Genomic DNA, 17,568 nt, shown 5'->3' on the forward strand with positions numbered 1-17,568 from the left:
CCAGGCTTACTCATGCTCACAGGCTGAATTCAGGTCTTCCTGTGATGGAATTGGGGGTACTTTATTAGCCAGGATAAAGGATTGGTTAACAGACAGGAAGCAAAGATTAGGCATAGGTGGGACATTTTCAAGTTGACAGGCTGTGACTAGTGGAGTGCCGCAAGAATCAGTGCCGGAGCCTATTTACAATCTATATTAATGACTTAGATGAAGAGCCTAAGAGTGACGTACCTAAATTTGCTGATGATGCAAAGCTAGTCGGAAATGTATGCTTTGAGGAGGACACAGAGAACTAGACAGTAAGTGAGTGGGCAACAAGATGGTAGATGGAGTATAATGTAGGGAAGTGTTAAGTTATTCACTTTGGTTGTATGAAAAGTAAAGCAGAATATTTTTTGAAAGATGTGAAACTTACAAATATTGATGTTCAGAGAGACTTGGGTGTGCTTGAACAAGGAAAGTTAGCTTGCAGATACAGCAAGCATTTGGGAACGCAAATGACACACTGGTCTTTATCGCAAGGGGATTGGAGTAATGGAATAAAGAAGTCTTGCTACGATTGTACAGGGCTTTGTTGAGCCCACATTTGGAATACTGTGTGCAGTTTTGGTCTCCATATTTAAGAAAGGATATAGTTGCATTGGAGGCAGTACAGTGAAGGTTCACTAGATTGGTCCCTGAGATGAGTGGGTTGTCCTATGATGAGAGACTGAGTAAATTGGATCTCATTTCTCTGGAGTTTAGAAGAGTGAGAGGCGACCTCATTGAAACGTACAAGATTCATAAGGGGCTTGATAGGGTAGATGCTCAGAGGTTGTTTCTGTTGGTTGGGGAATCTAAAACACAGGGTCACAGTCTTAGGATCATTTAGGACTGATGAGAAATTGCTTTCCTCAAAGGGTTGTGAATCTTTGGAATTCCCTACCGCAGAGGGTTGTGGATGCTCCATCGTTGAATACATTTAAGGCTGGGATAGTCAGATTTTTGGCCTCAGGGAATCAACGGATATGGGGAGCAGGCTGGAAAATGGAGTTATAGCCTGAGATCAGCCATGATAATATTGAATGGTGGAACAGGCTCGATAGGCTGTGTGGTCTACTCCTGCTCCTATTTCTTTTGTTCTTGTGTTCTACTTTTCCTCTCTAAAGCCCTTGGACGTATTGTCGCCTCCCAAATCCATGGCCATCTTACCCGGAACTCCATATTTGAATCTTTTCCATCTTTCCCCCAGTCCTGAAATGGTTCTTATCAAAGTCACAGATGAAATTCTATGACTGTGACAAAGTTAAACTATCCTTCTTGTCCTTGACCTGTTTGTAGCCTTTGACATGGTTGGCCACATCATCTTCCTCCAACACCTCTCCATTGTTGTCCAGCTGCTCTCACCTGGTTCCATTCTTAGCTATTTAATTGTAGCCAGAGAATCACTTGTAATGGCTTCACTTCCTGCTCCCGCACCATTACATCTGGTGAATCAATCCTTGGCACCCTCCCACTCCTATTTCTCATACAATTTGCCCTTCAGCGACATCATCTGAAAGCACAGTTTAACTTCCCTACTTTTCAATTCTACCCCTTCAGAAATAAAGACGAAAGCTTGCTTTTTTATGACTTTTATTGATTGATGCATTTTTCCCCTATCCCACCTAGACTCGCACCTTCCAAGTAATAAGTGATCTGCTTACTCTTTCTGCCAAAATGTACTACTACACATTTATATGTGTTGAACTTCATTTGCTAATTATTTAACCATTCTGCAAGATAATTAAAGTCCTCCTGTAGCTTGTTGCAGTCCGCCTCAGTGTTTACTATTTCTCCACCCACCCCAGCTCCACCCCAATTTGGTGTCATCCCCAATCTACCACTCATCCTGACTCCACATTCTCTGATCTTATTTATTAGTCTATTTTAGGGCACTTTATCGAAGACCTTTCATAAATTTAGATAAATGACATCCACTGCAGCATTCCCGTTATCTAGTCTCTCCATTAACTCCTCAAAAAGATTCGAGAAGGTTGACAAAGCAAGTTTTTCCCTTTTGAAATCTATGCTGATTATTCATTATTATATTTCTCATTTCTAGATTTTCTATTCTCTCTAGTAAGGATTCCATTATTTATCCTAGTACTGATGTTAAGCTATCTTGCTCCGTCCTCCTCCTCAAATATAGGAATTAGCTGTCTGCCAACCTTTTAGGACTGCAAGCTTTTCTGTTGAATTATTTAATATGAGGATCTTTTCAACAATCTTTTCCTATATTTTAAAATACATGGATGGACCCATCTGGACCAGGAGCTATATCCTCTTGAGTTTGGTTAGTTTATTCAAACACATCCCTTTTTTTATTTTAAATGCACTTATCTCATTGCTCATCATTCAATGACATGTCTACCTGTTGTACCTCCCCGATAAATACAGAAGCAAAATAATTATTTAAAATTTATGCTATCTCTATCATTACCTGTGGTATTATCCCAAATGGTCCTATTCTCACACAGTCTTCCTTTTTTGAATTGATGTACCTGTGAAATATGTTACTATTTTGTTTCACGTTCCCTGATAGTTTAATTTCATAGTTCCTCTTTTCCTTCCAAATTGTTTTTTGACTTCTTTCCTAATCTCTTCATATTTTCTCATCATGTAATCCTCTCCTGTCTATGTACTTAATGGTTTCCTCTTTCTTAACCTTCAGTTGCTCCCTTATTTCTTTATTCATCCATGGAGTCCCACTAGTGCCTAGTTTATCTTTCCTTTGAGTGGAATACATTTTCCCTGCACTCTGAACATTGTTTGAAATATTGTTCTGCATTCTTTTCTTGCCAATATAGGTGCCCATTTTTTCCCAATTTCTTTTCTTTTCTTCTACTCAGCCCCTCAAATCAGCTTTTCTTCAGTCTATTAACCTCTTTTTCATCATATTTATGTCCTCCTTGATCATTATCTTAAAGGCTATATATTATGATCATTATTGCCCAGCTGTTTCCCTGATTTAATTCTCTTATTTGCTGTGGATCATTCCCATTGCTAGATCCAATAGTGAATCTCCCCTTGTTGGGCTTTTTACATATTGGGTTAGAAAGGAGTCCAGCAGGAACTCCATTCCCTTATCCCCTTTACCTCTTCTGTCTAATTAATATCAGGGTAGTTGAAATCCCTCTTGATTATTATTCTATGGTTGTTTTTCTCAATTCCCTAATTTGTATGTGTATTTCTTCCTTATTCTCCCCTCCACTATTAGGTGGTTTGTGGACTACACCTATTAGTCTAATTGATCCTTTATTGCAGTTTATCCCTATCTTTATGCATTATATTTTTGCCGTGCTGATAGCTGCATCCTTTTATTTCTACTTTCATTATGTTATTCTGAATAAGTACAGTGATTCCATCTTCCTCTTTTTACCTCTCTACCTTTTCTAAACATGTTGTCCCCTGCAATATTTAATTTCCAGTCCTGACTTTTCTGTTGCTATGTCTCAGTAATCCCAACTATATCTAATTCCTCCCAACGTGTCATTGCTTCCAGCATCCCTGTTTCATTATGGATACTATGTATTGCAGACTTTTTAACTGTTTTTAATTTAATTTCCTCTCATGTTTCCTCTTATGTTTACCCTTATGTTTAGACCTTTTTTTATTCTTTCATGGGATGTGGACATCGCTGGCTGGGTCTAATTGTTCATCCCTAATTGCCCTTGAGAAGATGGTGGTGGGCTGCCTTCTTGAACTGCTGCAGTCCCTGTGGTGTAGGTACACTCACAGTGCTTTAGGGAGGGAGTTCCAGGATTTTGACCCAGTGACACTGAAGGAACGGTGATATAATTCCAAGTTAGGATGGTGTGTGAAATGGAGGGGGACTTGCAGGTGATGGTGTTCCATGCATCTGCTGCCCTTGTCCTTCTGGTGGTAGAGGTTACAGGTTTGGAAGGTGCTGTCGAAGGAGCCTTGGTGAGTTGCTACAGTGTAACTTGTAGATGGTACACACTGCTACTACTGTGCACCAGTGGCAGAGGGAAGGGATGTTGAAGATGGTGGATGGGGTGCCAATCAAGCGGGCTGCTTTGTCCTGTAAGGTGTTGAGATTCTTGAGTGTTGTTGGAGCTGCACTCATCCAGGCAAGTGGAGAGTATTCCATCATAATCCTGACTTGTACCTTGTCAAGAGTGCACAGGCTTTGCACAGGATTAAATTTATTCAGCATCCCAGCATCCACTGCTCTCTGAGGTAGTGAATTCCACAGATTCACGACCCTTTGCGAAAAGTAATTCCTCCTCATCTCTGATTTAAATCTACCACTCCTTAGCCTAAAACTATGGCCTCTCGTTCTAGAATGCCCCACAAGGGGAAACATCCGCTCCACGTCTACTTTGTCTATCCCCTTTAGCATCTTATATACCGCAATTAGATCTCCTCTCATCCTTCTAAACTCTAGCCAGTATAGGCCTAAATTGCTCAATCTCTCCTCATAAGACAAGCCCCGCATCTCTGGAATCAATCTAGTGAACTTCCTCTGAACCGCCTCCAATGCAACTACATCCTTCCTCAAGTAAGGGGACCAGGTGTGGTCTCACCAATGCCTTGTACAGTTGCAACAACACTTTCCTATTTTTATACTCTATTCCTTTAGCAATAGATGTGAAAATTCCATTTGCCTTCCTCATAACCTGCTGTACCTGCATACTAGTTTTCAGCGATTCATGCACAAGGACACCCAGATCCCTCTGCACTGAAGCATTCTGAAGTTTCTCTCCATTTAAATAATAAGTCACCTTTTTATTCTTCCGACCAAAATGGATAACCCCACACTTATCCACTTTAAACTCCATCTGCCAAATTTTGGCCCATTCACCTAACCTGTCCATATCCATTTGTAAATTTCTTATTTCTTCATTGCAACTTACTTTCCCACCTATTTTGGTGTCATCTGCAAATTTAGCTTTAGTACCTTCTATCCCTGAATCCAAGTCATTAATATAGATTGTAAATAGTTGGGGCCCAAGGACCGAACCCTGTGGTACCCCATGAGTTACTGCTTGCCATCCAGAAGAAGACCCATTTATCCCGACTCTCTGCTTTCTGTTGGTTAGCCAATCCTCTACCCAAGGTAATATATTACCCCTAACTCCATGTGATCTTATCTTCTGTATTAATCTTTTGTGTGGCACCTTATCAAAGGCCTTCTGGAAGTCTAGATATACTACATCTACAGGATCCCCATTATCCACTTGTCACATCTTCAAAGAACTCTAACAAATTAGTCAAACACGATTTTCTCTTCATAAAACCACTCTGATGGATTGCATTCTGACTTTCCAAATGCCCCATTACGACTTCCTTAATAATGGATTCCAACAATTTCCCAATAACAGACGTTAAACTAACTGGTCTATAGTTTCCTATTTTCTGCCTCCCCCCCCCCTTTTTGAATAAGGGTGTTATATTAGCATTTCTCCAATCCACTGGAACCTTTCCAGAATCCAGGGAATTTTGGAATATTATAGCCAATGCATCCACATCCAATACTTTTTCTCCAGTAATGGAGATTGTTCTAAGTTCCTCCGTCTCCAAATCCTCTGCACTACCTGTTACTTTTGTGATAAAGGGACTTCAAAGGACCACAATGTAATTAGCTTCTTTGCCTGAAACACTGACTCCTTGAAAATTAAAATAGCATTTTTGTGTTTTTTGAACTGTATAAAGAAGGCTGTAAGAAGCCATCTTGAGAAGCAGGGTGCAGAACCCAGGGAGGAACTCTGAGCGACAACATCAGAGAGGGTTCTTGGTCAAGGGAGGACAAAGAGGAAGATATTAAGAAATCATCTGCTGTTCTGCTGAGGAGTCCTGACAGTCTGCAAGTGCCGTAACTGCAGAATTAGTAAGGAATAGGAAATTTGGCTCTCCCAAAACCTGCTCACCTGCACCTGAAAAGGCAAACCTCTGAGCATTTAGCTATAGAAGCCATCACAGCTGCTAAACCAAACCTCGAGTTTCAATTCCTTCTCTTCAGAAAGAAGATATTCAAGCAAGGGGTCTGCAACGATATCACTCAGAGAGACTGATTTGAAATCTCAACTTTAAGTATCTATTTTTCTTTATCCTCATTTTAATCTCTGCATCTGTATTTTAGTTAATAACTTAATCACTTTTACCTAAGTAACTTAGTGTTTTTTGTAATAACTAATTAGTTTTTGTAAACTAATCTTTCTCCTGTTTAAGTATAGAATCATTCACAAATTAAAAGGGGACTACATACACACACACACACACACACACACACATAAATTCTTAGATCATGGACCACTTTGGGGAAATGCCTTTTACATGGTTGTGACAATGCCCAGTTCTGAGTTACTCGATCTGTTCTGAACCTATCCCATTTAGCATGATGGAGGGCATTTATCTCTATGAGGTGTGAGGTGGTCACTCCTACCAATTCTGTCATGGACAGATGCATCTGCAACAGGTAGATTGGTGAGGATGAGGTCAGGTAGGTTTTTCCCTCTTGTTGGTTCCCTCAACATCTGCTGCAGGCCTAGTCTAATAGCTATGTCCTTTAGGACATGGCCAGTTCGGTCAGTAGAGGTACTGTCATGCTATTCTTGGTGATGGACATTGAAGACCCTACCTAGACTACAATCTGTACCCTTACCGCCCTGAGTGCTTCTTTCAAATAGTGTTAAACATGGAGGTGTACTGATTCATCAGCTGGAAGTGAGAAGTAGGTAGTAATCAGCAGAAGGTTCCTTGCCCATGTTTGACCTGATTCCATGAGACTTTGTGTGGTCCAGAGTCAATGACTCCCAGGGCACCTCCTTCCCACTGTATACCATTGTGTTGCCACCTCCGTTTGGTCTTTCAGGACAGGGCTGACACCTGTGGGACAGGACATAGCCAGGCATGGTGATGGTGATGACTGCGACATTGGCTGTAAGGTATAATTCAGTGAGTATGACTATGTCAGGTTGTTGCTTGACTACTCATTTCTACATTTCTTAGTTCTGATGAAGAGTCTCGAAACGTTAACTGTATTCCTCTCTGCAGATGCTGTCAGCCCTGCTGAGTTTTTCCAGCTATTTTTGTTTTTGTTGCTTGACTAGGTTGTGGGACAGCTCTCTAAATTTTGGCACAAGCCACCAGGTGTTAGTAAGGAGGGGTTTGCAGGGTTGACAGGGATAGAATAAGTGTACTATTGTTGTTTCTAGCACCTAGGTCAATGCTGGATGCTCTGTGTGATTTTTTTCCTTTTTGACTTTTCTTTAGCTGTTTGGTACAACTGAATAGCTTGCTTGGCCATTTCAGAAGCAACCACATTTCTGTGGGTCTTCAGTCACACCTAGGCCAGATGGCAAATTTCCTTCCCTACGATAGTTTTTAGTTCCGGATATATTAATTAAATGTAAATTCCACCAACTGCCATAGTTCATATTGGAACAAGCAACATAGTCAATAACAGGGAGGAGACCCTGCTGAAGGGGTATTGGGAGTTAGGCTCTAAATTAAAAAGGAAGACCTTGAGGGTAATAAAATCTGACTTATTGTGAGACTCAGGTGCAAATTGGCACAGGAGCGGACAGATCTGGAGAATTAACACGTGGCTAAAGAGCAGGTCTGGGAAAGAGGGGTTCCTTTTCATGGGACACTATCAACAGGAAGGACATGCTCCACCTAAATGAGGATAAGACCTTATCCTGGTGGAAAGGAACTTGCCAGTGCTTTAAACCAGTAATGTGAGGGTGAAAGATCTACAAGAATTGTAAGCAGCCTTAATGTAACTAAAATAAAACAGGAGAATATAGGAAAGAATTAAGTAAGGGAGGACATTATTTACTCCCTTGTCATCAGAGTTATAAAACAGGAATTAGAGATGATGGCATAGTGGTAATATCACTGGACTGGTAATCCAAGGCCCAGGCTAATGCTCTGGGACACGGATTCAAAGCTAAATTCAGTTCATAAATCTGGAATTAAAAAGCTAACCTCAGTAACAGTGACTATGAAACTACCATCATGTCATAAAAACACATCTGGTTCACAACTGGATGTGTGAAGAGACATGATTAATTAATGACCTAATAATAAAGAATCCTCTAGGCAAGAGTGATCATAACATGATAGAAATTCACAGTCAGTGTGAGGGTGTGAAACTTTTGTTAAACATAAATGAAGGCAAATACAAAAGACAGAGTTGTCTACAGTGAACAGGGAAAATAGGTTAAAAGGCAAGATGGTAGTTAGGCAATGGCAGACATTTAAGGAGATATTTTATAACTCCCAGCAAAGATATATTCCATTGAGAAAGAAGGACTCTACAAGATGAATGCACCACCTGTGGCTAAGTAAGGAAGTTAATGATGGTATCAAATTGAGACAAACTATGTACAATGCTGTGAAGATTAGTGGTAGGCCAGAAAATAAGGAAAACTTTAGAAACCAGCAATTAATGCCTAAAAAAATTAATTAAGATGCAGAAATTAGAATAAACTATCAAGAAATATAAAAACAGTAATAGTTTCTACAAGTATATAAAAAGGAAGAGAGTAGCTAAATTGAATGCTGGTTCCTTTGGTAGAGTTCTTTAAGGATGTAACAAGCAGTGTTGATAAGGGAACCAGCAGATGTAGTGTATTTGGATTTCCAAAAGACATTCAATAAGGTTCCACACAAGATAAGTGCTCATGGTGTTAGGGGTGATATGTTTACATAGTTGGAGGATTGGTTGACTAACAGGAAAAAGAGGATTGGGAAAAATGGGTCAGTTTCAGGTTGGCAAACTGTACCTGGTGGAGTGCCACAGGCATCAATGCTGGAGCCTTAACTATTTAGAATCTATATTAATGACTTGGATACTGACTTAATGATTTAGCTAAATTCTCTGATGATACAAAGATCAGTAGGAAAGCAAGTTGTAAGGAGGATACATAAAACTGCAAATGTATATAGATAGGATATCAATAGAGATCAATAACTTTTTAAAAAGAGAATCCTCCAGTGACCAATAGAAATAATCAAAGGGCAAGATTTCACATTTTAAGGCTTTCACTGTAATAAAATCAACAGAGATCAAATATTACTGAATAGGCAACTGACACACAAACTAAAGAAAAGGTACTTCCACATTAACCAACTAACACAAACGAGGTACATCTTACAACCCCCGTCTCTGTGCACTGTACTTCAAGAACAAATCCAAAATTACTCCTGGGTCTCCAGCAAGCTCACTTCTCAATGCTGCATTTCGTCGAAACTTCCAATTCCCTTCGAAAGTTTTTCCACTCAGCTTGAGTCTCCCATTTCCAACTTTTACCAGAAAGGGCCTCCTCCATGACTCTTTGTTCCTTAAACTTGTCCCTTTCCTTTCGAACAGAAAACCAACTCTTACAAGCATCCTGCTTGACCGTTAACACAAAACAGTCCTGCTTCCCCACAGCAGTAGCTGCATTATCTCTCTCTGCCTCTCCAAAAACCAGCTGCCCCTTTTACTGTGAGTTACTGTGTAAAGGTGTGAAAATTGTCACTTGATTTCAACAAGTTTCTGTTTATAAAAACAAAAAACTGCGGATGCTGGAAATACAAAACAAAAACAGAAACAGAAATACCTGGAAAAACTCAGCAGGTCTGGCAGCATCGGCGGAGAAGAGCACAGTTGACGTTTTGAGTTCAGGACTCGAAACGTCAACTGTGCTCTTCTCCGCCGATGCTGCCAGACCTGCTGAGTTTTCCCAAGTTTCTGTTTATGTTTCTTCCCCATGGCAACCAGATCATATGGGCCTTTCTTGGAGTTGGGATCTCACCTTCAGTTAAAGGAGACATTTTGAAACACAACTGTCCTTTCGAGTCCAGTGCTCTCTATATAAAATAGATAGATTAAGTGAGTGTGTAAAAATTTGACAGATGGAGAACATATTGGAAAATTTGAGGTTGTCCATTTTGGTGGGAAGAATAGAAAAGCAGAATATTTTTTAAATGAAGAGAGATTGTGCTCTGAGTGTCCTCGTACATGGATCACAAAATGTCAGCATGGAGATACAGGAAATAATTAGGAAGGCAGATGGAATGTTGGCCTTTATTTCAAGGGAGATGGAATATAAAAGTAGAGAAGTCTTGCTACAAATGTACAGGGCATTGGTGAGACCATATCAAGAGTACTGTGCATCCTTTTGGTCTCCTTATTTAGGAAAGGATATTTCTGCATTGGCGGTAGTTCGAGAAGGTTCACTACGCTGATTCCTGGCATGAAGGAAAGGTTGAGCAGGTTGGGCCTATACTCATTGGAGTTTAGAAGAATGAGAGGTGATCTTATTGAAATTCTAAGGTGGCTTGACGGCAGGTACAGCGAGGATGTTTCTTTTTGTGGGAGAGTCTAGAACTAGGGGACACATATTCAAGATAGTGGTCTTTTAAGATGTATAGTAAGAGGAATTTCTTCTGAGGGTTGTTAATCTTTGGAATTCTCTTCACCAGAGAGCAGTGGGATCATTGAATATATTCAAGGCTGAGTTAGATTTTTGACCTACAAGGGAATTGAGGGTTTGGGGGGACATGTAGGAAAGTGTAGTTAATGATCTCATTGAACAGGCCTAAGGGGCCAAATGGCTTACTCCTGCTCCTATTTCTTATGTTATTTTCTTATCGTGAATCTGCACCCACCTCCTCCAAGGCCAATTTATCCTTCTTGAGTTGGGTTGCCCAGAACTGAATGAAGTACTCCAGATGAAAACTCTGCTTTGTATCCTAGCCTCATTGAAATAAAGGTAAATATTCCATTAGACTTTCTGACTGTTTAATATACCTGTCTATTGGCTTTTAATGTTTTTTGTATTTTGTGAAGAACCGGTTTTTGAAAAAATTGAAGGACATCGAATTTTGGACATTCTTCCTTCTGAGTTATTTTTAAAAGTTTGCAAAATTAATTCAGGGCTGTGAGTAGGCTATTTTTCAAGAAACCACGGGTCAACAGAGATGTCCAATGGGAACACCTGGAATGGGATGAGATACTCTGTATATCTAAGTTAACAAAGAACTGCTGTTGCCAGGCTAAAGACTCTTGCTGATTGGTTAAAAACACCTAGCCTAAGAGAAGTATTCTTTGAACATCTTAGTCTAAAAAACTCTAAGTACCCTCTCTCTGCCCAACCTTTATGTTACATGCAGTCTTAAAGTGAGTTAAGCTTTCCTCATCAGAATAAATCGTCTGTTTTTTTGAAAGGCTGCAATGTTGTGATAAGCAAGAGTCATCAAGGACAGTTTCACCAAAAAATCCATCTGAAGGAACTTCCAGATCTATTGTGAACAGAATTCTGTCAGATCAACAGCGTCAACATCTCTTTGAATTTTATCCTTTTAAAAGAAATGTTCCAATGCTCCAGCATCTGCAGTGGACTGTGTTTGCTTTGTCCTGTTTTGTGTTTGTGTGTGAGTGTATAAGGGTTTGAGTATCTGTTCTTTTAAAAAGGGGAAAATTGTTACGCTTCTAAACTACAGCTTGTATGTTAACAAGTTTATTAATTTGTTTTTTGAAAAGTAGTTTGTTTTATAATGAATCAATATTATCATCAGTGTGCTTGCACATGAACAGAGGAGAGACCTCATCCCGATGGAGACACAGCCAGAGTGAGTGTGGGTTTTGGCAATTTGGTGCACAGTGGGAATTCGGTGCAGAGGGGAAGAGGTGCTCTTTGCATTTTTTCTTTGCTATCCAACTTCTTAAATCTTCAGAGACTGGTCTTGCCCTGCTCCAGCAGTAGAGGCTACAAGGGAGAGAAATGACTGATAAATAGTGGGTAAGGCCGGGTAAGTATTTACTACTTTTATCGCTTATAGTTTAAGGTCTTTTTGTGGTTTATAGTTTGTATATTCTGTCGTAACGAGGATCAGGAAAGAAGGGCCCTAGAGTAATTGATTTGAAAGGTTTAATTTAAAAGGATAAGTCATGGCAGGAGAGCTCAAAGCTGTGACATGCTCCATGTGGGAAGCCGGGAACATTTCCAGTGCCTGAGACCAGCATGTGTGCAGGAAGTGTGTCCAGCTGCAGCTCCTGAAAGCTCGGGTTTCAGAGCTGGAATGGCGGCTGGGGACACTGTGGAGCATCCGCGAGTCTGAGAGCATCATGGATAGCACGGTTAGAGAGGTGGTCACACCACAGCTGAAGGGAGGAAGGAAGGGAATGGGTGACCACCAGGCAGTCCAAAAGAAACAGGCAGGGGTCCCGCTCACAAATCGGTATTCCATTTTGGAAGCTGATGAGGAGTGCAGACAGAGCCAAGCTTCTGGCACCACAAGCAGCCTGTCTGTACAGGAGGGGAGGAAGACCAATAGTAATAGGGGATTCTATAGTCAGGGGAACAGATGGCGCTACTGTGGCCATCAACGTGACTCCAGGATGACATGTTGCCTCCCTGGTGCCAGGGTCCAGGATGTCACTGAATGGCTGCAGGGCATCCTGAAGGGGAGGGTGATAAGGCAGAGGTCATGGTACATGTTGGTACCAATGACACAGGTAGAAAGAGGGATGAGGTCTTGCATCAAGAATTCAGGGAGTTAGGCAGTAGACTAAAAAGCAGGACCTCTTGGGTTGTAATCTCTGGATTACTCCCAGTGCCACGTGCTAGCGAGCTCAGAAATAGGAGAATAGCGTAGATGACTACGTGGCTTAAGAGTTGGTGCAGCAGGGAGGGTTTTAGATTCCTGGATCACTCGGACCGTTTCTGGGGAAGGTGGGACCTGTACAAGCGGAATGGTCTATATCTGAACCAGAGTGGGACTAACATCCTTGCGGGCGGGTTTGCTAGTGCTGTTGGGAGGAGTTTAAACTAATTCGGCAGGGTGAGGGGACACAATGTTGGCAGAATAGGAACACATTATAATATAGTAAAACAATCAAGTCAGAGGGAGTACAGCTGCATTAGGTTTCAGGGGAGTAAGACAAGGCTGGATGGCCCCTACTTTAATGCTAGGAGTATTACAGGTAAAACGGATGAGTTAAGGGTGAGGATTGATGCGTGGAATTGTGATATAATAGCCATCACGGAGATGTGGTTGAGGGAGGGGCAGTATTGGCAGCTCAACGTTCCAGGATATAGAATCTTCAGGCGAGACAGGGAAGGGGGTAAAAGAGGAGGAGGCATTGCATTATTAGTGAAGGAGTCAGTTACTGCAGCAAGGAGAGAGGATATCTTGGAGAGGGCATCGAATGAAGCTTTGTGGATAGAGCTTACGAATAAAAAAAGGGGCAGCCACATTGTTAGGTGTTTATTATAGACCCCCGGGTAGACAGCGGGAAATTGAGGAGCAAATATGTGCACAATTTGTGGAGGTGTGTAAAAACAATAACAATAGGGTAGTTATATTAGGTGATTTCAACTTTCCCAACATTAATTGGGATAGACATAGTGTTAAGGGCTTGGATGGAGTGGATTTCTTGAAATGTGTACAGGACAACTTTTTAGGTCAATATGTAGAGGGTCCAACAAAGGACGGCGTAGTGCTGGACCTAATTCTAGGGATTGAAGCTGGACAGGTGGCTGAGGTGGTGTTGGGAGAGCATTTTAGTGATAGCGACCACAACATGGTACAATTTAAGCTTGTTATGGACAAAGAAATCGACAAGTTGCAAAAATATGTTTTGGATTGGGGGAGAGCGGATTTTAGTAAAATAAAGCAGGATCTGGCCAAGGTAGACTGGAAACAGCTACTTGTGGGGAAATCTACAGAGGGGCAGTGGGGGGGTGTTCAAAAAGGAAATGGGGAGGGTATAGGCTCAACATGTTCCCTTTAAGATGATAGGAAGGAGTAACAAGCCCAGAGAACCATGGATGACCAGAGATATTCAGGATACGATGAGAAGGAAAAGAGAGGCTTTTAGCAGGTACAAGGGAAGCAAATCAGCGGAGGCATTAGTGGAGTACAGAAAGTGCATTGTGGAGCTTAAGAAAGCTGAATACTGAAAGGCCTGGATAGAGTGGACGTGGGGAAGCTGTTTCCATTAGTAGGAGAGACTAGGACCCGAGTGCACAGCCTCAGAGTAAAGGGAAGACCTTTTAGAACAGAGATGAGGAGAAACTTCTTTAGCCTGAGAATGGTGAATCTATGGAATTCATTGCCACATAAGGCTGTGGAAGCCAGGTCATTGAGTGTATTTAAGACCGAGATAGATAGGTTCTTGATTGGTAAGGGGATCAAAGGTTATGGGGAGAAGGCGAGAGAATGGGGTTGAGAAACTTATCAGCCATGATTGAATGGTGGAGCAGACTTGATGGGCCGAATGGCCTAATTTCTGTGCCTATGTCTTATGGTCTAAAGCAATTAGGAGAGCAAAGAGGGGATATGAGAAAGCTCTGGCTGGTAAAAGTAGGGAATATCCCAAGATATTCTATAAGTATGTCAACAGGAAGAGGATAACCAGAGAAAGAGTGGGGCCCATTAGGGACCAAGGGGGCGATCTATGGGTGGAGCCAGAGGACATGCTAGAGTGTTGACCGAATACTTCACATCCGTCTTCGCCCAAGAGAATGAGGATGAAGGTATGGAACTCGGGGAGAGAGACTGCGAGGTTCTTGAGCAAATTGATATAGGGAGTGACAAGGTATTGGAGGTGTTGGCAGGCTTAAAAGTAGACAAATCTCCAAGTCTGGATGATTTGTGTCCCAGACTGCTAAGGAAGGCAAGGGAGGAGATCGCAGGGGCTCTGACCCAAATTTTTAATTCCTCTCTGGCCACGGGGGAGGTGCCAGAGGACTGGAGAACAGCTAATGTGGTTCTGCTATTTAAGAAGGGTTGTATAGATAAGCCAGGGAACTACAGGCCAGTGAGTCTCATGTCAGTGGTGGGGAAACTATTGGAGAAAATTCTGAAGGAGAGAATCTATCTCCACTTGGAAAGGCAATGTTTGATCAAGGATAGTCAGCGTGGCTTTGTCAGAGGGAGGTCATGCCTAACAAATTTGATTGAATTTTTTGAGGAGGTGACCAGGTATGTAGATGAGGGTAGTGCAGTTGATGTAGTTTATATGGATTTCATCAAAGCCTTTGACAAGGTCCCACATGGGAGACTTATAAAGAAGGCAAATGCACATGGGATACAGGGTAATTTGATAAGGTGGATTCAAAATTGGCTTAGTTGTAGGAGACAGAGGGTGATGACAGAAGGATGCTTTAGTGGCTGGAAGCCAGTGTCCAGTTGTGTACCGCAGGGGTCTGTGCTCGGTCCCCTATTATTCATCATTTATATGAACGACATAGATGACTATGTGAGGGGTAGGATTAGTAAGTTTGCGGATGACACAAAGATTGGCCATGTGATTAACAGTGAGGTTGAGTGTCTTGGGCCACAGGAAGATATAGACGGGGTGGTCAAATGGGCAGATAAGTGGCAGATGGAATTTAACCCTGAAAAGTGTGAGGTGATACACTTTGGAAGAAGTAATTTGACAAGGAAGTATTCAATGAACGGCATGACACTAGGAAGTTCTGAGGGACAAAGGGACCTTGGCGTGTGTGTCCATAGATCTCTGAAGGCGGAGGGGCATGTTAGTGCGGTGGTGAAAAAGGGATATGGGACACTTGCCTTTATCAATTGAGGCATCGATTACAAAAGTAGGGAGGTCATGTTGGAGTTGTATAGAACCTTGGTGAGGCCACAGCTGGAGTACTGTGTGCAGTTCTGGTTGCCACATTATAGGAAGGATGTGATTACACTGGAGGGGGTGCAGAGGAGATTCACCAGGATGTTGCCTGGGATGAAACATTTAAGTTATGAAGAGAGGTTAGATAGACTTGGGTTGTTTTCGTTGGAGCAGAGAAGACTGAGGGGCGACCTGATCGAGGTGTACAAGATTATGAGGGGCATGGACAAGGTGGATAGGGAGTAGCTGTTCCCCTTAGTTGAAGGGTCAGTCACGAGGGGACACAAGTTCAAGGTGAGCGGCAGGAGGTTTAGGGGTGATGTGAGGAAAAACTTTTTTACCCCAGAGGGTGGTGATGGTCTGGAATGTGCTGCCTGGGAGGGTGGTGGAGGTGGGTTGCCTCACATCCTTTAAAAAGTACCTGGATGAGCACTTGGCACATCATAACATTCAAAGCCATGGGCCAAGTGTTGGTAAATGGGGTTAGGTAGGTAGGTCAGGTGTTTCTCACGTGTTGATGCAGACTCGATGGGCCGAAGGGCCTCTTCTGCTCTGTGTGATTCTGTGATTTTTTGTGTTTACTGAGAAGCCTGGTTAGAGTCTTTTTATGCTGGGAATAACAGCATCAAAGGGTAACAATTGGCCCGTTTTGTGGATGAATGAAACATTTAAACTATTGTTACGACCTGTGGAGATGTGGGGCTAGAATTAATTGCGCACTCCTCCCATCTTGGTCCGTAATAATTTGAACTCCCAAATCCCTGCACCACCACAGTTCTTTATTTCTAACCTTTAGAAAATACTCTGATTTATCTTTCTTAGGTCCAAAGTGGACGACCTCACACTTGTCCACATTGAACTCCATTTCCTGTAGTTTTGCCCTCTCAATATGTCTTTTCCCTTTCGCAACTTCCTGCTTCCATATGCTTTACATATGGTTCCCCCTCCCTGGTGTCATCTGCAAACTTGGATATACAACTCTCTATTCCTTCAACCAATTCATGGATAAATATGATGAAACTTTGAGGCCTTAGAACTATATTTTCCAGTGAAGTCCCTGGATGAGGTACTGTGTCCCCAGACAATAAACATTCCTGGAAAAGTCGCTGGTCCAATAGCAGAAGCAATATGCTGTGGACAGTGCTAAGCGATCCCACAACCCATAGATCAGACCAAGCTCTGCCATCCTGTCACATCCAGTCATGAACAAGACATTTAAACAATTAATTAGAGGAGAAGCCTCCACAAGCGTTCCCATCCAGAATGTTAGCCGAGTCCAGCACGTCAGTGCAAAAGACGAGGCTGAAGCATTTGAAACATTTTCAACCAGAAGTGCTGAGTGGATGATCGATCTCAGCCTCCTCCTGAGTTCTCCAGCATCACGGATGCCAGTTATCAGCCAATTTGATTCACTCCACGTTCTATCAAGAAACAGCTGAAGGTACTGGATAAAGCAAATGCTAAGGGCCTAACAACATTCTGGCTGTACTACTGAAGATTTGTGCTCCTGACTCCAATTATCTTCAAGTTCTTCTTCCATGACCTTCTCTCCACTATAAGGTCAGAATGGAGATGTTTGCTGATGATTGCACAAATATTCAGGATCACTCATGACTCAGATACTGAAGTAGTCCATATCCATATACAGCAAGAGCCAGACTACATTCAGGACTAATAAGTGGCAAGTAACATTCGTGCCACACCTCTGGAATTTAGCTCTTTTCTCCATGTTTGAACCAAGTCTCTAAAGAAGCCTGGAGCCGAGTGGTCCTTGCAGAACCCAAACTGAGCATCGACGAGCAAGTTATAGTTGAGTAAGTGCCGCTTGATAGCATTGTCAACTGCACCTTCAATCACTTTACTGATGATTGAGAGAAATTTGATAGAACTATAGAAAAGTTATGGCCAGTCAGCTCATCATGTCTGCACTGGCCAAAAAAGAAAAAACCTAG

At 42.0% G+C, this 17,568-nt stretch overlaps 1 protein-coding gene across 1 annotated transcript in view; it reads left to right on the plus strand.

Annotated features, from left to right (window-relative positions):
* The first annotated feature begins 6,557 nt into the window (after positions 1–6,557).
* The window catches only part of dcaf7 (ddb1 and cul4 associated factor 7), a 47,380-nt gene continuing 36,369 nt past the window's right edge, over positions 6,558–17,568 (plus strand). The window contains exon 1 of the mRNA XM_078529157.1: positions 6,558–6,569. Within this exon, the coding sequence (XP_078385283.1) occupies positions 6,558–6,569 (12 nt within the window). The remainder of the gene's footprint in view (positions 6,570–17,568) is intronic.

The sequence above is a fragment of the Cetorhinus maximus genome, chromosome 25 (genome assembly GCF_964194155.1).
Source record: "Cetorhinus maximus chromosome 25, sCetMax3.hap1.1, whole genome shotgun sequence".
Taxonomy (NCBI): domain Eukaryota; kingdom Metazoa; phylum Chordata; class Chondrichthyes; order Lamniformes; family Cetorhinidae; genus Cetorhinus; species Cetorhinus maximus.